Source organism: Zootoca vivipara, chromosome 1, assembly GCF_965207765.1.
Source record: "Zootoca vivipara chromosome 1, rZooViv2.hap1.1, whole genome shotgun sequence".
In the NCBI taxonomy this organism is placed as follows: Eukaryota; Metazoa; Chordata; class Lepidosauria; order Squamata; family Lacertidae; genus Zootoca; species Zootoca vivipara.
The window spans coordinates 10573891-10594696 of NC_142582.1; the positions used below are offsets into that span (position 1 = coordinate 10573891).

General features: G+C 43.1%; 2 protein-coding genes across 8 annotated transcripts in view; one reads left to right on the plus strand and one right to left on the minus strand.

Moving 5' to 3' along the window:
* FLACC1 (flagellum associated containing coiled-coil domains 1) overlaps nt 1–14282 on the plus strand; it is a 33086-nt gene extending 18804 nt beyond the window's left edge. For both annotated transcript variants that reach the window (XM_060281717.2, XM_088674180.1), the window contains 5 exons: nt 192–254; nt 907–996; nt 1749–1858; nt 2624–2728; nt 14148–14282. In XM_060281717.2, the coding sequence (XP_060137700.2) occupies nt 192–254; nt 907–996; nt 1749–1858; nt 2624–2702 (342 nt within the window). In that variant the 3' untranslated portion in view covers nt 2703–2728; nt 14148–14282. The remainder of the gene's footprint in view (nt 1–191; nt 255–906; nt 997–1748; nt 1859–2623; nt 2729–14147) is intronic.
* On the minus strand, nt 4591–20027 carry CASP10 (caspase 10). 6 transcript variants are annotated; one of them, XM_088673683.1, is made up of 11 exons: nt 19901–20027; nt 18547–18897; nt 18299–18420; nt 16089–16432; nt 15548–15647; nt 14131–14266; nt 12907–12978; nt 12258–12334; nt 8134–8245; nt 6927–7455; nt 4591–5749 (listed from the first exon to the last, which is right to left on the minus strand). In XM_088673683.1, the coding sequence occupies exons 4-11, from the start codon at nt 16400–16402 to the stop codon at nt 5584–5586; spliced, it is 1506 nt and encodes a 501-aa protein (XP_088529809.1). In that variant the 5' UTR covers nt 16403–16432; nt 18299–18420; nt 18547–18897; nt 19901–20027; the 3' UTR covers nt 4591–5583. The 6 variants fall into 6 exon arrangements, with proteins under 6 accessions (XP_088529809.1, XP_060137651.2, XP_034993102.2 ...); XM_060281668.2 differs by lacking the exon at nt 18299–18420; XM_035137211.3 differs by lacking the exon at nt 19901–20027 and having other exon boundaries at nt 18547–19047.
* Between the last annotated feature and the right edge of the window lie 779 nt (nt 20028–20806).

Genomic DNA, 20806 nt, shown 5'->3' on the forward strand with positions numbered 1-20806 from the left:
TTCTAATGCTCCCTATTGACATGGCCTTGGAATTAGTGATACATTGTCCCTTAATTAGCCAGCTCTTATTCTCTTCAGTGCCTGGCTGAAAGTACTGGTTCCTTTACTCCTGTTATATTGCAATAGTTTGAAGATGCACTTTACTCTACACTATTCCTTACTGTAACTTTTATTGCTTTTTTCTTTTCCAGGAGTTCCAAAAGCAGCAACAGGAAGCCCTGGATAAAATTGAGGAATTAAACAAACATATTGAGGCAAGTATGGTAAATACTTTTGAACACCACCCTGTGTTCTCCCATCCAGACAAGTAAGAGGCCTTATCAATGGCACAATCCAGCCAGGCAAAAACATTCAAGGATGGTGTGAAGCAAGGCCCATGACAGGTATGACTCACAGAAAGGGGGTGTGGTCTGGCAAGAGTCCTGGGGACTAGACAGAGAAGCTTGGAGGGCTGCGTTTGGCCCCTTGGCCTCAAGTTCTCCACCCCTGCCCATAAAGGTTAATTCATCAATGAAAAGCTCTAGAAGTCTATGAACTTAGGTACTAAAAATGGAAAACAAAACAATGCAGTCAAGGTTATTATTTTGCTGTTGCTGCACCGATTTGAAACACCTATAAAATTACATTTAGAAAATAGCCAGCAGGGCTTTTACAGCGTCCGGGTTTTGCGGAATGAACTTTTCCAGGCATTCAGCAGTAATCCTTAGGCGCCATGTAAAAAGTACCAGTATCCCCAAAGGCCTTTGTTTAGGAATGTGCTTTGGCTCCAGAGGTGTTTTAGGTAGGGCTTACTTTTTTTTAGTTTATTTCATCGTACAGTTCTTATATTGCCGTTGTGTTGCTCTGCACAGTGGTGGATGTGCAGAACATAAGCATCTTAAAATAATTTGTTCCATCCAATAAAAGGGTTTGAATATGGAAATTAAGGAGAAGAATGAGACTTTGGATGCTATTGCAGCCACCCTTCACAAGACAGAGACTGAACTCCGGAATGAGGTGAGAACTGGGGAATAGATTACCAAGCATTTTTAAAACATTGATACCAGAGTCTCACCCCAGGGGTGATGGGATGTAGCATGTGTGTGGTTTTCAACATTTAACTTGGGCTTTCTACAGCCAATCTATGATGGAATATTGCAACCTGTGCTCTGATAGACTGACACAGGTACAGTATATTCCTAAAGGACTGATAGTGTATCTTTCCCAGCTTTCGTGGCCTCCAGATATTGGACTACAACTCCCATCATCCATGACTATTTGCCATGCCGGATTGGGCTGATGGGATTTGGAGTACCCAAACAAATTGAAGTGCATGATCAAGCAATTGTAAAATTGTCAACAACTCCCTGTCGGGGAAAGAGGTGGCTTAAAAGTAAATATTTAATAATATACTAATGCCCAGGTCTCAGTGGGTGGTGATGGGAAACTGAACACTTTGATCTATAGGTAATCTTGCAGTTGCTGGAGAGTGTGATTAATAGCTCTGCATTGCAGTGGTTTAGTGCAATAATTAAGCTCAGATTAGCCCTACGGAGAGATTGGTTCAAATCCTGCCTTCCCCATGCCTAATCATCTCCCTTTTAAAGGGATCACAGGCAGTTGTGCTGTCAAAGCCTCCTCTAACTGTCAGGAAAGAGAGAACAATATAGGGCTAGATTTGACTAACACCCAACATGGATGATATCGGGCAACTTCGTATGTTTCGTCTTCTTTCTGCTCTCATTCATACCTTTCCTTCCTCTTTACAGAAAGCCGCCTTGGTGGAAATGGAGAAAAGTATCCAGCAAAAAATTGTAGCCATGGAAGACAGATATCGAATTAACGCCACTACTTTGGTAGAAGAAAATGCCATGCTCAGGTAAGGGGCTAAAATCTCTCCCAAGTCCACAGAGTCAGCCAAATATTTACCTTTGAGCTTTTTAGAGCGATTTACTGCAGAATTCCTTGTGAAGCAAATTATTGATTTATATTGCAACAGAGGTTAGCACATTCCTCAGGAAAAAAATAATTTGGCTTTGTCTGTAACTAGACATATTGTTCACCTGTCACCACAGCTGGGTGGGTGCTGATAATGCCAAGGTTTCAGGTTCGATCCCCATAAGGAATAGCTGCATATGCCTGCATTGCAGGGGGTTGGACTAGATGATCCTCAGGGTCCCTTCCAAATCCATGATTCACAATCTATGATTCTACCACACCCCTTTGAATATTCATTTACTGCAACTGACATGTTCTCAAAATTTAGATTTACTTATGTCACCTCATTTGTTATGTTTAAAGCTTCCAAAGTGATTTTAACAGAAGAAGCAGTAAGCACATTCCAGGAGAGCTTGCTTTTCCCTCTCTCCCTCTCTCCCTCCCTCCTCCTGCAAGCCAAGCTGAAGTCAAAGGGTTGCACATGCTCTGCCTGCACAATGGAACATTTCTCTCCCCACATTTGGAGCAGATTCTTGTTAGGATTCTTGCTCCGTGTTTGCAGTCATGGGATTGTTTTCTATCACATGGCGGTGTATGTTTTCATTCCACAGAGTGGGAAGTGACGGAGACAGGATGTTTTTGTTACTGTGTATTTGCATATACAGGTGCAGAAAGATTGTCTAATGCTACTAATCTCCTCCCCCAGGCGCAGGCTCATTGAAAAGAATGAAGAGATCTATAATCAACGGGCCCAGCGATCGGGCAGCTATGACGCATATGACTAGGGCTGTTAAGTGAAAAAGCAACAAAGGTTTGACTATGACACGCTGCCAGAAGGCTGAATTTAAAGCCACATATGAATTCTGTAGTCAGAAAGGGAGATTATTTGTTGTTTACTTCAACCTTGTATCGTGTTTTGTTTATATTTGTATGCTGCTCTTCAGCTGAAGATCAGAGGGGTTCACAACATTGAAAATACAAAATGAGAACAGAAGATGCAAACCAATAATCATTCCCTCCTGCAAATTTCCCCTTTGGCTCAGGGCGCAACACGGAAGCCAGGCAGTCTGGAACCTTGTGGCCTAAGCCAGAGTCTCAAGAGGTAGTAAGCATCCACAACTCCTTATTATCCCACCAGTCTGGGTCAGGAGTTCCCCAGACCTTACTGGATGTCCCTTGAAATTCAGAAAGACAAGAGCGAAAAAGCGCACACCAACCTCTGAACCAGGAGCATGCTTACCAGCAGGCCAAGAAAACTGGAATCAGATGTTGTGCCATAAAGCCCACCTAAAACATGGGAGGTAGTTAATTGCAATTATATAAAAATAGTAGCTTGAAAGATCAAGTACTCAGTACAAATAGAATACTGCTATAAAGTTGGAAATGGGGAAAATAAGATAGACCACGTTGCCTAGCTTTCTTTGATTCTAATACAAACCTAAGGGATACCTGACACACATAACCCAGGAACAACTAGTGGACATGTGCACAGACTTTTTTTTGGGGGGGGGGTTGCACTCAGCAAAGGAAAACCCCACTTCCTAGGAAATCAAACGTAATCAGAATTTACCAGCCAATCAGAAGCTCTTCTGACTGGAACTTTCCAGTACTTGAGTACATGTGATCTCACATTTGAACTGTTCCTTTTAATTAAGTAAGGCACCGTAACAGAACTTGAGCTAAAAGCCACAGGTAGATAATGCAGACATTCTTAGTACAGTGGTTTAAGAACGCTGCAAACCCTGAAGTAGGTGTTTTGGTTTGTGAACTTTGCCTTGGAAGCAGAGCATGAGTGTGTCCCATTTGTAAATTGAGTCGCCCATTGCTATGGGAAAGCACGCCTTGGTTGAAGAACGCTTTGGTTTAAGAACGGACTTCTGGAACAGATTAAGTTCGTAAACCAAGGTACCACTGTATGTGATCTCATCTCAATTAATTAATCAGATGGATTGGTGCAGCATATAAACCCCCCCCCCCAAGATGACCAAACTCAGCAAAACGTAACATCCAAACTACTTTGATTTAAATTTGGGAGAGCCAAGCAGAAATTTTGGGACACAGGTGGCGCTGTGGGTTAAACCACAGAGCCTAGGGCTTGCTGATCAGAAGGTCGGCAGTTCGAATCCCTGCGACGGGGCGAGCTCCCGTTGCTCGGTCCCAGCTCCTGCCAACCTAGCAGTTCAAAAGCACATTAAAATGCAAGTAGATAAATAGGTATTGCTACAGCGGGAAGGTCAGCGGCATTTCCGTGTGCTGATCTGGTTCGCCAGAAGCGGCTTTGTCATGCTGGCCACATGACCTGGAAGCTGTACGCCGGCTCCCTCGGCCAATAACGCGGGATGAGCACTGCAACCCCAGAGTCGGTCATGACTGGACCTAATGGTCAGGGGTCCCTTTACCTTTAAGCAGAAATTTTAGCATCAATGGGATGCTGCACCCTTGAGCACAAGGTCATGTCCAGAGTTATGCGCTATCTACATAATAATTAAGTCATATTTGCATATTTCATGCCTTGTCATAGAACAGAGATTCAACTCACTGAGTTTTTCTGAACTAGCTTTCATTTCTGTGAAGTAGCAATGGCTGGCTGTGTAACTGTTAGCTGTCCTATTATCACAGTTTTTCAGTTGCTATGAATATCCAATGTGGATGCAGTCTACAGAGAAAGACAGATCAGAAACAATTTCATTTATTCTGGCAACAAGTATGTAAACAAGTAATGAGGCTTTACCAATGATAAAATAAGCCCTTAAAGGTATGCCAAATCAAGTATTTTCCCTATTTTATTTTTAGTGGAGGTAATTCTCCCTTTTAAAATTTTCAACAGTAGTACTGTTGCATATCCTGTTCTGTACAATGGTGATATGCGACTTATTTCCAAAAACTTATAGATTAGAACACATACTTTCTAACCTATTCCCTAAAGGACCTGCCTATATTTGCACTTGGGTAGAACTTTAGTGTCTGGTTCCACAACTACCTTTTTTTTGGTGAGACACCCTTTCCTTCTTTGTGCTGCACAAACCCCACTTTTTGGAACCTGGCAACCGGAGAACCAGGTCTTCGTGCTCAACTAGCGGTCCCCTTTTGGCTTCTAAAATTAAATTCCAAGCTTTCAATCTTGTATGGATATGCTGGCTTTTCACCGGTTCCATAAGCTTGTTTCCCCAAAAGAAAAGCACAGCCATTTCCCTGTTGCTTTCTCATAAGAAAAAGCTGGTAACTATTTTATCAGGCAGTTGTTATTAAGACAGGATTGAGGCCACACCGGCTGAAAGGATCCCTCTGTGGCGGCAGTTGTAGAAGCAGAGTTGCCGAAACCTGCAGCGTTCTTTGAGGGCGGGGTCATGTATACATGATGACGGTGCCATTCGCACACACTTATCTAAAAATGCACGAATATGGTACATGGGCAGCTGAAGTACAAATCTGCACTTCCATTGATGGAAGGTGGAGAGAACATGAGATGACTTCTTGTTCACTATTCCCACGTACATTCCAGGCGTCAGTTGAAATATTTGGGATGCTCAAAGCATGGGGAAGATGATTTGAAATGCAGAGGTGTGCTTTCTTTACTCTTTCAAAAACTAAGAGTGCTTGTCCAGCACTCAGCGACCACAACAAAAATCTTACAGAAAAACAACAACAAAAATAAAGTAAAAAACCCTACAGCTGTTTTGACATGGGAGGAGGATCCCTAGGCACTGGGAATATTACTTTCTTCCTGAGAGTGTAAGCTGGTTGTGGCATCTGCTTCTTTTGTCCATTTTTGTCTGAAAGTTTGCTCACGTCAGCATTGACTGCCGTAAGAATGGACAAGATATCTTCCCTCCTGCAGAGAGAATGAGAAGGCAAATATATTAGAATGCAGTATTGTTACAGTTAAAGAGGGAACACACAAGACCTGTTGCAGTCCCTGGACTAGAGGCTTTTCTTTAGGATAGCCTGAAATCCCTTAAGCCTAACAATAATTTTTAGCTGCATCTGTCTAGTCTTAAGGGAAAAAAGTTAGTGGTCCTCACCCCTTTTTCCTACTCAACCTATCAAACTTTAAAAGGCAAAACCACTTGCATCTTCAATACAGCTCCTAATGAAAGACTCAGCCTTTAACTGAGGAGCAGACAAAATGCAGCACCCTTAAAGGTGCCTTACCCTACTAGATCAGGGATAGCTTGGGGTCTGGATCCTACCCTGCTCATTATATTATGGCTGCCTCACCTTGGCTGAGGATAGCCTGTGACCTGATGAGTCAGCAGCTCGAACATCAGTAGTGTCCAAAAAGATGCTTGTCTCATGTCACGCAGGGTGCCAGTTTCCAACTTGTGGAAAACAAAGGCAGCACCACAAACTTATCTGGTTTTGCTTCATGAAAGACATTGGGCCAAGCTGGTTGGCTGACCCAGACAGCACCATTCCCTAAGTGGATGTTTGTAGAGGTGCGCCAGTCTGACCTGCTACTTTTAACCTGGGTGGCATGAGCCCTGTAGCTTGCCAGCTGGGCACGCCCTCCCTCGATGTTGTACATAAAGGAGAAATTAGCTTTCCCCAAAGAAACTGCAGCATCTCTCTCTAGCAGCACCATGCAACATTAACTAATGTCTATACAGTCGTACCTTGGTTCTCAAACAGAATGCGTTCCAGGAGTCCGTTTGACTCCTGGAACCGTTCGAAAACCAAGGCACAGCTTCCGAGTGGCTGCAGGAGGAAATTCCTGCAACCACTCGGAAGCTGCGCCGGACATTCAGCTTCCAAAAATTGTTCGAAAACTGGAACACATTTGGAACCGAAACGTATGACTGCATTTCAAAACGTTTCAATGGATTAGCCAATGTGAAGCCTTATGTAAAGTTAACCAAAACTGACCCACAGGAATCAGCTAACTTAACTCTGTTGTTTTCAATGGGTCTGCTAAGAGTATGACTTATTTACATACAATCCAAAGTATTTTATCCAAAATGCCAGGTTAAAGCAGAGGAAAGACTGTTGCATATAATAAGCAAAAGTATCACCTTGGTACCAGCTCCCACAGCTTCTTGCAGAGGGCCTGAATGAACCATGTGCCATGTTGCACATCACGGAAAGAAAAATAACCATCCACTGTGGCCATGCCAAGGAGGAAGTCTGCTTCTTCTGGGATGCTTGAGGTCACCTGCTGTTGTGTAGCAATAAATCCTGAAGTCTGAGCATCCGCTCCAGGGGAGCCTGGCTCATGACTGTCTGCTTCAAGGTAAACAGGCTGGTGCACCTTCTGGCCTTGACACGCCTGGATGAAAAAGAGTTTGGGCTTCTTAGCCAGTAAAGGACATCGTTTGGCTGTGAAGAAAGATGTGATGGTATTGATGGGGATGAGACCGCCATCCGTCCCATAAATTTTTCCAGATTCACCGTGAGACAGAATGCAGCACACAAGACAATCACTGTCTTTCCAGCATTCAGAAGACTGCCAGTCCTGTAGAAGTTTGTCGAGTTCGGCTGATGTCTTGTCATCATATTTTTTCACTTCGAACCCAAGCCATTTAAACACACTTTCCAGTTCCACTGTCAGAGAGAAGGGGGGTGGACAGAGATTAGCGCAAAGAGATGGCAGTAACACCAACAAAACAGGTGTGCCAATTTAATGGGAAAAAGTTTGATGCATCAGTTAAACCCTGATCCCATAAAGGCAGCTTCCAGTTATACCTTTTATAATCAGGATTTCTATTCTTATCATTAGGGTAAAACAGATTTGATACAATCACTGATAAAAGTGCTTAATTTACAAACTGTTTTGCTTTCCATCAGTAATCACAACTACATTGACTATCCCAAGGCTAGCATATCCCAGTAAGGTGCAGAATGAGGAAAACTGCATTGTGAAGAGGTTTGTAAAAAGCAATGAAAGCCTGTTCAGGATTAACCCAAATGTGCCCCGTTTCTATGCCAAACATCTTCATCAAGCCACCCATTTCCTGGCATACAGCTTCCAGTAAACAAGTAGTGGTTGTTTTAGGAGTTTTCTCCAAGCTCTCAGACCCCATACGTTTCTTCAGCAAAAAGTAGCAAAAAGTCTAAGGACCTTTTCTGGACACCTACATAAACACAGAAAGGTTTCTGTACCCTGAAGCCACATAATGCTTGCAAACCAACAATGACTTCCTTGCTACATATATACAAACACTCATTTTGAAAGGTAATAAAGAGAGACAAGACACATGCTTTTCCTTTCAAGTCACTTACCGGCATCTTTTTGAGATCCATTTCTGGGTCTGAAAGGTTCCTTGAAATGGACATTATTAAAAATAAGGCAATATCCTCTGTGAGGCCCGTTCATTTTATAGAGAGCAGACTCCTGTGGAATAAGGGGAAGTCAGACTTCATCATCTTATCCAATCCGTTTTATCTATCTCATATAATCTCAGGCAGTGATACTGTTAGGTAGACTTTGTATGTATAGGGAACCCCCTCTTTATACGCCAGTGTGCCTTATGTTGCTTGCTTAAAAACACTGCTCGTTATGGCAAACTGTACTCTGGATCTCTGCTCCAAAGACCTAACCCTAACAGCACCACTGATCTTAAACATAGATTGAAGGCTGGAGGTGAGTTTAAATACCTGTGGGATTCCTCAAGAAAATAAATCCTTTCTGCAAAAAACAACAACATCCAGCTGTTTGTGCACAAGCATGTGCAATGCTAGGATAGATACGGCTCCTTAGCAAGGGTGGCTTACTCCACACCAATTTCCTTGGGAAGGAAGTCAACACTGTGCTGTTGGAAGTCCCTTAGCAGTACAGTGGTACCTTGGTTCTCAAACTTAATCCGTTCCAGAAGTCCGTTCCAAAACCAAGGTGCGCTTTCCCATAGAAAGTAATGCAAAACGGATTAATCTGTTCCAGACTTTTAAAAACAACCCCTTAAACAGCAATTTAACATGTTTTTTTTTATCTAGCGAGACCATTGATCCATAAAGTGAAAGCAATAAACAATGTACTGCAGTCACATAATCAATCAGTAGCTGAACTGGGTTCCACAAAGTCACAAAAACAAAAAATAGCCACAAAAACGCAAACAGCAAAAACAGACAGACCTCAGCGTAACACTCAAATAGGAAGTGTGGCACTCAAAACGTAGCATGTTTGGCTTCTGAAAAAAGTTTGCAAACTTTGGAACACACACTTCGGGGTTTGCAGTGTTTGGGTTCCAAGTTGTTTAAGGCATTTGAGAACCAGGGTACCACTGTACAGTATATTATATTAGTGCTAGCAGAATGGCATGCGCAAGAGAAGGGCAGCTAGCCAGAATGGTTTTACTTTTCTTTACATTTATTTACAAAGCAATAATCATAAATAAATAAGAATAAAAATATGCACCCCACCACCGAGACCATTCCATTGTAACTATCCAACCTCCCAAAATTTGAACACCTCTTGCAATGGTTTGACCCTTTTCCGTTTTAACAGTGCAAATTCTACAAGCACCCTCCATATGTCCTCAAAATCATTTCTCCCGCATATTCCCCGTTTTAACTTAATGGCACATGTTAATTTATCGTTAATAGCTATATCCCACACCTCTTTATACCATTCTTCCATTTTATAGTCTGCTTGCCCCTTCTACTTCCTAGCTATAATAATTTGTGCAGCTGTCAATAAATTTGTGAGCAAGTCCTTCACAGCCTGCAAACCTTCCACCCCATTGTAAATTGAGAATCATGCTACCTCTGGACTTTTGGTCAACCCAGTGAATTCTGTTATCTCATTAAACACCCTTTGCCATTTTTTAAAAAAAACATATTTACATCCCCACCACATGTGAATATATTTCCCTGTTTCCTGGCATCCCAGGAAACATAATACCGAATATTCCAAATTAATTTATAATATTTTTATTTTCTTTTTATAGACAACATTTTCAAAGTACTATTCTCCCATATTTCCCCCCCAGCTTTGACTATCTATCTGCCACACCCCTTTTAATTTGTATTCTTGATTTTCCATTTCTACCAGTATTTTATAAATTTCACTGGTTTCCCCTTTTATAACTGTATTTTCTTCTTTATCTCCCCTTTTTATAACCATTTTTTTAAATAAAAAATTTGTGTATTCTTTGCAGTTCTTGTTTTCCCATGACCACTTCTTTGTCCATGGCTCCAGTTGTACACAGTTAAACCAAGTTATTTTACTTCCTGATAGAACTTATCTTATTTGTTCTTTGCTTCTCATTTTCTCCACCCAGTCCTTTATTGTACTGGTAAGTATTTTATTCTCTTTCACTTTCCTTTTTAAAAATTTACTAGGAAGTCTTCTATCATCATCACCGGGGTTAGTGGGGAATTTTTTCTGGTATCAATTTTCCTTTATATTTCACCCTTATCTCAATGATATTTCTAAATAAGGGATATTAAATATTCTGCCACCTTTGCCTATTTGGTTTGATAAAAAAATCTATTCACTAACTTCTCCCTCATTTCCTGTGTACCACTCTCTAACCCAGTGTTTTCCAACCTTGTGCCTCCAGCTGTTTTCGGACTACAATTCCCATCATTCCTGACCACTGGTATTGCTAGCTAGGGATGATGGGAGTTGTAGTCCCAAAACATCTGGAGGCACAAGGTTGGGAAACACTGCTCTAACCACAGAATGGTTCTTATGGCAGGTTGCACAACACACTGCTTCAAAGCCGATATTTCCTGTTGCACAATCTTTTGCCAGTGCAACTGTTGCACTGGAAGTCATTTGGTGCCACCATTATTCTTTTGTTTTTTTAATTTGCATTTTCAAAAACAGGAACGGAGAGCATATTTAACCCACCTCTCCCTGTCCCACTTACAACTTTGTCCCACATACAGCATGTGTACCATATGACTTGCCTTCCACTCTTTTCCTGGTTCCTTTGCTTTTCTTCTACTCCGCGTAATCTACATCTCTGTGGATTTGCTCGAGACCTGCCAAGCTATGCATTTGTCTATCCTGGTTCTCAAAAATATTCAACAAACATTGTCCATTCCTCCTTGTATCCCTCATCTTCGTTTTCTCTGGTTCATCAGACCAGCCAGTTCAGCGTATTCGAACATTTTACACTGCTGTTCTTCCTTAAGTGGGTAGTATACTTATTCTCCACCTTTGTGCCAATATAGTTCTAGCTGCGGTGGTGGCATATAGTAATAAACTTTTGTTTTTTGGGGACCTCCATTGTTACCATTCCCAAGAGGAAAATCTCAGGTGTTTGGGGGGAAATTTTTTAAAGTATCTTTTAAAATTCATTATATATATAGTTTCCCAATAGTCCCTAATTATTTTACAGGACCACCACATGTGAAAAAAGACCCCTCGTTTTCATTACACTTCCAACATGTCTTAAAAAGAAAAAAGGTGCTTGTTGGTGCCACCGTTATTCTTGCCCTTATGTTAAGTCTGACAGTCCTTGTGCTGGTAGTCAAAGGGCACTGAATCTGGGCCACTGCTGAATTCCAGGCCAAAGGTCTAGCTCGGTCACATTCTGTTTCCAATAGTGAACACTGCTGGCAAGCAATAGCCCTCCCATTGTCTGCTTCCAGCATGCAGTATTCATGTGCTTCTAAAAATGGGGACTGAGTTTAGCATCATGGCTTGCAAAGGGGACTATTATTCCGGGGCCGGCTCTACCATTAAGCAGAGTGAAGTAACCACCACAGACAGCAGGTTTGGGGTGTCACGAAAGGACAGCAACCTGTTAGTTATTTCACCTGTTGTTTTGATAGGCTTAGTGGGAGGGAGCAGGAGAGGCACTTGTGGGATTTTCTGCAGCACAAAGGAAAATTTATTGGCTGGCTGGCCCAGATTAGTTTCAAGGACAGGAAGTCCTCCTGTGTCACTGGGGACCACACCTACCCAACCCTGGGATTGTGGCCTTCAGATGTTCTGGGACTCTCATCTCCCACGACCCTTGTCTCAGCTGGCTGGGGCTGATGGGAGTTCACTAGCATCCAGAAGACCAAGAGTTCTCCATCCTTGCCTGGCAAACTTTTCCAGAAGATCAGCACAAAGCTATCCTGGTGACCCCTGGCTGTCCTAAGCTCCACTGGGAGGAAGGTTGGGGTATAAATCCAATGAAAGGTATTGCCTCTTCTATCTTAAGGCATCTCTTTTTATGAACAGATGCCAATTTTATATTTTGACCCATGTGTTTTTGTATTCTCAATATGCCAATAAAGCTGACCGATTTGCGGGGGGAGGAAGATACCTAAGTTCAAGGTTTTTGGTCTCAAGCTCTACTGCTACTACCACGATTAAAGCACATGAACAGAATGAGGCTGGAAGGGGTTATTTACAGACTTAAGGACGGGCCAGTTGTATTCAGTAAACCCTTCAGAACATGCCAAACCTCCACTGCAGGTTTCAGTCGATCCTGTCCCACAGGCTGTTGCAAGCTCGGCTCTTGCACATTTCCAGCTTTTAAATCTGCAAGGCAAATACACTTGGGTTCAGATTTTGGTTAGAACACTGCCTAAAAAAATAAAAAAAGGGTGACAAAAATAACCCATTAAAAATGCAAAATAATTTTCTCTATGCCTGCATTTAGACAACCAAATCTCCACTTAACCAGCCAAGATATGAATAAGCCTCGTGCTCCCAGGCATACCTGCTTCATTCCCTTTTTTGCACAGGCAAACTCTAGTTTCCTGCAACGTTCAAACAGGGAAACTACGGCTCATGGCTTCTGAACAATACAGTATGTGAAGCTATGGTTTAAAGACGGTTTCTTCAGTTGCAGATCAGTCTCCCCTGTTCAGATCTCAATGGGAAGCTAGTCAAAGACTTCCCAGCTTGTTTCTAACTCAAACAAAGAGTTGAATGAAGCAGCTCGTGGCATTGAGAGCACAAGGCTGCTTAGTATTGAGACTTGTTAAGCTGATATACAGGCCACATTCAGTCGATCATCTCTCTTTTCCTTTGTGCACATTCAATCACAGACAGCTACACAGATAACACCTTAGAATAACAAAAAAGCAAGAACCTACGAGCCATCTCACCTTGACTTGCAGCAAAGGAGTGCAGACTTCCAGCATACTCTCTCATGCTCCCAGATTCTTCGGTGTAGGGATCTGTGTGGAAGGAAAAGGTGTCGACATAAGCATGCCATTAACTTTCACAACAGCTGTAAATGACCACCTCAAACCGGACACGGTGTCAACTGTTGAGCAAACAGTTACTAAAAATCAGAATTATAACTTCCGTTTTCCTATCTTGGGAGAACGACGCCTGACCCATGATCCCTAGCTAATTGGACCAGTGGTCAGTGATGATGGGAATTGTAGTCCCAAAACATCTGGAGGGCCGAGTTAGGAGATGCCTGCTCTAGAGTCTAGGAAGTCAACTATCAACAAACAGGACAGAATGGAAGGCTTTTGCACAGCCTGTCTCCAATTAGCTTCAGATGTTGTTGGTCTCTCAACTTGCACCAGACTCAGCCAGCATGGCCAACGTTGCTGGACTGCAACTCCCAACACCACCAGTTTAGTTGAGATTCCTGTTCTGAAGGACATGTTCCTAGTCATCCCCGCCCCTAGCCACAGCACAGATGATAGGTATTTGATTTACCCTAAACACAAGAGCATTATTATTCCTGTTTTACATACAAAGAAGCGAGACAGATAGCCGAGTGATCTTGAGCAAGTCGCCCAAACTACAGGGCATTCATCTCAACCCCATGTTCGTTTTAACATTCACATCTCACATGGATGAGAAGCTCTCATGTTAGAAAGTCAGTGGAAAACCAGGAGCAAGTTAGGAATGAGTTCAAGATTTCTAAAGGCAGATTAAACGAAAAGGAAATGTATCCCATGATTAAAACAAACAAAAGAAACAAATTGGGATCAGAAAAAGTGAATGACAAAACACTGATTTGTACATTTAAAACACAGGTGTAAATGTGAAAAGTAACCAATGAATTTGCCAACCCAGCTATAGAGGGGTTTTTTTTTAAGAAGGGGGTTAACTTCCCCCCTTCTAAAAGGGAAGAAAGTGTGTTGTGCTTTTCTCCCCGATCCCCCTTGTTGTTATAAAAACTTAGCCCTCTTCTACCCCACTTTACAGCGAACCTGGCAAGGCCAAATCTAACACATACCCATTTTTAGATTGCCATTATCAACCTACAGGAGACAATGCCAGTAGCTACTGTTTGATAATATAAGAGGAACAACTATGCTCATTTTGGTCAACTTATAAGGAGATGATCTACTCAAAATTTTAGACACCTTGTCTTTCTTTATAGGCTGCCAGTATTTTCAGAAGTTCGGGCGATATCTTCCGACAGGTTTCTTCCAGAAGAGAGATATTGGTCTCTGATATAAAGCACTGCTTCTCCAGGTTAATCAACAGTTCCAGAGCAGACTAGGAGAAAAAGTAAACACAACAGCTGAAACCTTGCTTATATCTCACCCCCCCAGCCTGGAGTCACCAAGTCTTTCTTCATCTTAAGAGAAGTGTTTCTCAGCAAGAAGGAACTCCCATGTGTTTCCTGTGCACCCCAACCAAAGTGATGAAATTATTCTGAAAGCCAACACAGAACAGGCCAAGTCAACCCCTGCAATTTTACAGACCTAGGAATTTTTTAACATTTGCAATAGTTGTTATTGACCCAGTATACCTGAAGGAGCATCTCCACTCCCATTGTTCAGCTGGGACACCAAGGTCCAGCTCCGAGGGCCTTCTGGCGGTTCCCTCCCTGTGAGAAGTGAGGTTGCAGGGAACCAGGCAGAGGCGCCTGCCCTGTGGAAGGCCCTCACATCAGATGTCAAGGAAATAAACAACTATCTGACTTTCAGAAGGCATCTGAAGGGAAGTTTTTTAATGTTTGATGTTTGATCATGTTTTTAAATTCTATACAATATTCTATGCAATATTTTAATGTTTTATTTATTGCTTTGTGAGCCACCCAGATAACTTCCATTATGGGGTAACTATATAAACATAAAAATAATATAAATATGTGCAAGTTGCCATGTTTCACACAGCGAGTTTATCCCATAATGAACAAGTTCTCCATGACAGAGAAGCAATGCACATGCTCAAATGGGCTTCTTCTTTATCTTTACTTGGATTACTTGGTGACATGATCCAAAGCTTACCCGAATGCCCTCCAGATGTTACAGACTACAACCCCCGGCAGCTGCCCCCAGAACATCTGGAGGGCACCAGGTTGGGGAAGGCTGCCCTACCGCCCCTTTCCTTAACTCTGGCCATCACAGTACAGTCACAAACTTTCTGGCCATTTCCCCCAGCCCACTAGAATGGAACCATTTTTAAAAGCCATTATGCTCTTGAGAGTCCCATGGACTGCAAGAAGATCAAACCTATCCATTCTTAAGGAAATCAGCCCTGAGTGCTCACTGGAAGGACAGATCGTGAAGCTGAGGCTCCAATACTTTGGCCACCTCATGAGAAGAGAAGACTCCCTGGAAAAGACCCTGATGTTGGGAAAGATTGAGGGCACTAGGAGAAGGGGACGACAGAGGACGAGATGGTTGGACAGTGTTCTCGAAGCTACGAACATGAGTTTGACCAAACTGCGGGAGGCAGTGGAAGACAGGAGTGCCTGGCGTGCTATGGTCCATGGGGTCACGAAGAGTCGGACACGACTAAACGACTAAACAACAACAATGCTTTACTTACATCAGTGGATAGCTTCTTTGGGATATGGTCCCTCAGATAGAACAAGGCAGCCTTCACTTCTTCCTTAGTGAGCCCTTCTGACAAATCATACAGCATCTGCCTGTGTGACAAAAGTTTGGTGAGGCAAGTTAGTGATTACTATCTAAGCCACGGGTAGTCAACCTTTTTATACCTACCGACTGCTAAATGCATATTTCTTTATGGTAAAATTTCCTTACCGCCCACCAGTGCTCGATGGAAAGAGGATTCAGCTTGTGCCGTAGAACCTCCTACCGCCCACCTAGAATCCTGAAACGCTCACTAGTGGGCTGTAGGGACCAGGTTGACAACCCCTGATCTAAGCCTTAGAAACCTGGCTTCCCAACCACCACCACCCAACCAACCAACCCAAACATCCACAGAACCAGAAGTCTCTAGTGGCAGCCGTCTCCCCACCAAACAGCTAGCAAAATAAAAATGTTATGATGCCCACCAGAAGGAAGGGAACAGATCAACCAATGTTTTTCAAGCAGAATGGTATGTTCAGAAATAGAAGACTCACCGGTATTCAGATACCCTCCCTCTCCGAGGCAGATCTTTTTCGACTGCATCTTTGGTATAGCCAAACCTTGTGAGCAGGCTGATACTCTTAATTCTGTAAAGAATTTCTGCTACTATAAAGTTGTCCTCCTCATTTAGTATGTCTTCGTTTATGAGATACTGGAAAATATTGTGTGCTGACTCCACGGTTTCCAACTTCTTCAAGGGGATAAGGTCAATGCAGAAAAATTTAAAAGCCTCCAAATCTTCGCTTCCCATGTTGTTATCAATGTCCAGAAGACTGCAGGCAAACTTTCTACTGTCGCTGTTAATCATGATGGCGGCTTTTGTCAGGCACTAAGATTTCTAACAAGGGAGAGAAAAGCACGCAAGGAGTTGGTGCTGAAGAAGAAACCACTGAGCAGCCACCTATGCAACATCAAACAACAGCAAGAAGTACTGGGAATTAAGAAAAAACAGGCATCTAAACTGTGCCAATGGAAATTGCAGCAGCTATTTCCGTTAGATATAACAAACACTTCTTGTGTACTTGTATATTGTTGTTTTTTTAGAATAAATGCTTATAGCTTATGAAGCAATATCCTGTTCTTAAATCCCCCCTCTCTCTCGCACACACAAACCCTGTGAATAACTTTGCAAATGCTATAAATATGTCAACCAATTCTACATCAATTGGGGCATCAAGTCATTTTTTGATAGGATGCCTGAAGCAAATTCTGTTAAAATGCAATAGATAGACCTCTGCTTGAGAATCAATGGGTCACCGTATCAAGTTAATCTGGGCATGTAGGCCGCCACACCAAAAACATTGGGCCTTTTGAAAAAGAAACTAACGCACAACAATAAGTAAAAAAGAAACCAACGAAGAATTAAGTTGTAAGGCATGAATAAGAAACAACTGTTGGTTTTCGGTCTGGAGATTAAAGTCCAATAAAAAATTCACCAGTACTCTAATGCAGCAGAATCAAGGTGGGAAAGAAACAACCAGGCCAGAGAAAATACTTGGCAGTCCTACCCACCCCCACCCCCCCAACAACAACACAGTCCTCAACAAGCTTACATCCCTATGCATACGGCAGGCCAATACCTGGCTTTGCAGGTCCATGAATTGCAGGGGTTGGACTAGGGGACAACTATACCATTCTATCGTTCTAATGCTGCAATCCTACTCGCAAATGTTTAGGAATATGTCCCTTTGAACTCAGTAGGACTTGCCTTTGAGTAAACTTGTAAGAGGTTGGGCTCCAGGGTGAGGGGCACCTGTCACTTCCTATGAAGGTGCTCAGAAAATGCTAGGGCCACAAACTTTAGCTCCAGGGGTGTGTTCAGTGTGGGCCCACTCCCCTGGCATCTCCCAAGGCCTCTTATGCCCCCTGATTTTTGCAAATTTTAAAAGTTCAGTGTTTTGTTTTTGTTTTAACTTTTCAGCTGCAAGCTCTAGCTTCCTATCTTACTTTCTTCTTCCCGAAATGTGATTGGGCCCAGCGGGGGGGGGGGGGGAATTGGAGCCGATGCTTTGGTGTATGCTCAGCCAAAGGACAGTATTTTGTGTGGTTTGGTTTGGGTTTTTTAAAAAAAAAAGCAGGGAAATGCATGTTAAGTGAGTTTGGGGGAAGTATTTAGGAGGCCTGCATGTGTGATTCTTTCGAAGGGCTGGGTGTACTTGTTTGGGAAGGAAGGTTTGAAATGTTTCCTGTGCGAGTTTGGGGGCCGGGTTTGTGTTTTTGCTTTTAAGAGATCCGTTGCCTGAGCGGGCTTGTGTGGGTGAACATATTAGGAGAAAACATGCCCGTTTCGAAATGTGAAATTTCCCGCTTTAGCAAACAACACTTCCGGGCAACTTTTTTTTAATTTTAAAAAAAGCCTGCTCCTGATAAGCCAGACAGCACATTATAATCGGTAGATTAATAATTTTCTGTAGAAAGAAAAACCGGAAGAGGGGAGTTGCCATCTTAGCCGTCTGAGAAAAAAATGCCTCTTCTAAGATGCCACTTTCTAAAGTGCCACCAGATTATAAAAATAATGCTCTCCCCCCCAAAAAACAACAACAACACCCAATCTATGTTTTTTGTAGATGCAAATGTAGGCAGATTTTGGATGAACTAAGGTTCTTATTTTTATTAGGTGGTAACAGCCCTACAAAAGGGAAGCCTGGCCAACGGGGCACAACTTGGTGTAGCCCTTCGTTGGCCGCCTTCTAACTCCACTTACCTGGGAGTAAGTCCCCCTGAAGTAAACAGAACTTAACTTCTGAGAAGTCACGGCCAGGCTATTCTAGTTTCGCTTTGCTATGCCTGGTGGATGGGAAAGCGAGTTAACAGCGGGCTGATTTCCTGGAAAAGGAGCGCAAGCCATTTACTGCTTAAATTTGGACACATCACACATTTACACACACACTTCACCCGTAGATCTCCTGGCAGTTCGCAGCGCAACCCCCCCCAAAAAAAAACCCCACTTACTTTATTTCTAAAGAAGACGCCCAGCCAGGCGTTCCGATCTTTCAACATGAGTTTCTGGGCTTTGAGACCTTATAAAGTTCAGGTGCCGGAGAAAGGAAAACTTGTGATCGCGTCCCCCGCGAGCAAAACAAAGCGCGGGATCAGAACGGCGGAGGAGACTTCGCCCAACTCCGATCCGATTCCCACGGAGTTTAGCAAAGAGGAATCGCGCAGACGCCGCTACACGCTCGCTCCTCGTTGCCTTCTGCAATTTTTTTGAATTTCCTGGTCCGATCATCCCTTCCTTTCGTCGTCTTACCTTGCGCGACTCGACGTAGACAGGGAAGCGCCACCCACTCAACCCTTACGGCCCTAAAAAAATAAATAAAGTTAAGTTAATTCCGCCTGCTTTACTGGAGTTCCAAGAAATCCGCAGCTGCAAGTTGCAACATATCCAGGGCATTCCCCGCACAGAAGGGCAGCGGGGGCTTTGCTGCTAGTTTGGGTTTCCCTTTAAAGAAATCGCCTCCTTCTCTTTATTTTGTAATAAGACACGGAAGGACGGGGCGGAGCCCCCTTTGATTGCTTCCTTGCTCCTGGGAGTTTCGCAAAACGTGGATTTAAAACGCGCTCAGCACTGGAAACGTAAAGCATTCTTTGTTGTTCTTGGGTTGTGAGATTTATGTTTAAGAGCTGGCCACTTTTAAGCGTGCAGTTCTAACATTGCTAGGGAGTCGCCAGTCTTTTGTTGGGGGGCACATGCTTGAAAAGTTGGGGAACTCTCACTGGTGCAATTTGCATTTCCCCTAAAACCAAAACATGCCCGGGCAAGCTTCCCAAACCACCCTCCCTCCCAGCAAAATCCTTCTGAGATAAAGGTAAAAAGTCAAATCTACGGATGATGTTGTTGTGAGAGTTTTAAAGGTTTTTTTCCAGTTCTCTCTCTCTCTCTCTCTCTCTCTCTCTCTCTCTCTCTATATATATATATATATATATATAAATTAAAAGTTCATACATGTACCAAGCAAACGTGCAAGAGGGCAGTCCTGTAGCCATTTTGACTCTCCCAGGCTTGACTCTTTGAAAGGAGGGAGGAAATGGGAAAAAACCTCCCTATTGTCTCTCTGCTCACAGATCCTGCCTTAAGGGCACATTTAAGGTGTGAATAGGGGAGCTTGTCACCTGGCTCAGGAACTCAGTAATTATCATTACAAAAAGACTGACCAGGCTCCCCACTGTGATCCAACATTAACAAAAAAATTCCTTCAGTATGCACACGAAAGCTCATACCAAAATAAAAACTTAGTTGGTCTTTAAGGTGCTACTGAAGGATTTTTTTTATTTTACTTCGACCCAGACCAACACGGCTACCTACCTGTAACCAACATTAACAAGTAAACTTGGCAGATTTCTCAAACCTCTTCTTTGATGTAGGTGTGACGTGGGGTGGGGGGTGGGCTACACCCTTTCTGTGATGTATGAATGATGTTTCTGGGGGTGGGCTGGACTGGGAAGGAGGGAATTTTTCAAAGTTCTATATATGGGGAGGGAGGCCCTTTGTTCTGGCTCCTTCTCTTCTCCTGTGCTAGAGAGAACACCTTGCTGCAGCAGTTTGTTTTATTTTCTTGGCAAATAAACCGCGGGCAACTAGCCTTGCTTTCCTCTACCTTGGGTTGGGCTCTGTTTTGAACTATCGAAGAGGGGTAATTAATTTCGCCCGATCTCTTCAGAGGTTCGGACTCCCTACCAGGGTAGGACCTTTTTAAACAGGCAAGAAAGCCTTTTAAAATTCTTATAACAATGTCCTTGAATTCGCACGATTTCCACGGGGTGTGTGTGTCCCCTAAACGTCCTATCAAATCATGCATCAATTGGTTTCCTTCCACCAACGGAACAGTAAAAATGGATTTGGGGCACTAGGGTGCAAAAACCTGGCCAAGATGCAGTTTCTGATTATTTTAACGAAGATCTTGCATTTTAGGCTGCTACCTAATATTTGCACATGGACTTTGTAATACTGCTGCCTGGTTTTATAGAACCGCAGACTTTAAAGGTACCCCGAGGGTTATCTAGTTCAACCCCCCTGGCAAAGCAGGGATCTTTTGCCCCCAACCATCCCTGGATGGGCCAGAACTGCCAACCTTCTGGTTCACAGCCAGAAACTCAGACCCACTGAACTGATGCAGCCATTGGTCTTGTTGGTTGAGAAGGAAAATTCAGAGCCTTTTCAGTCAATTTGTCATGGGAATTGAAGTCTTTCTGAGGTGGAATAGGCATGCCA

Bases quoted from the DNA above. Each gene is read 5' to 3' on its own strand.
- CASP10 (XM_060281668.2), bottom strand. From the start codon at position 16,402: ATGATTAACAGCGACAGTAGAAAGTTTGCCTGCAGTCTTCTGGACATT. The intron at 14,267-15,547 runs GTAAGTAAAGCA...TTTTTCTCCTAG, and splicing joins CAAAGAAGCTATCCACTGAT to TCTGCTCTGGAACTGTTGAT. The intron at 7,456-8,133 runs GTAAGTGACTTG...TCTCTCTGACAG, and splicing joins TGGATCTCAAAAAGATGCCG to TGGAACTGGAAAGTGTGTTT.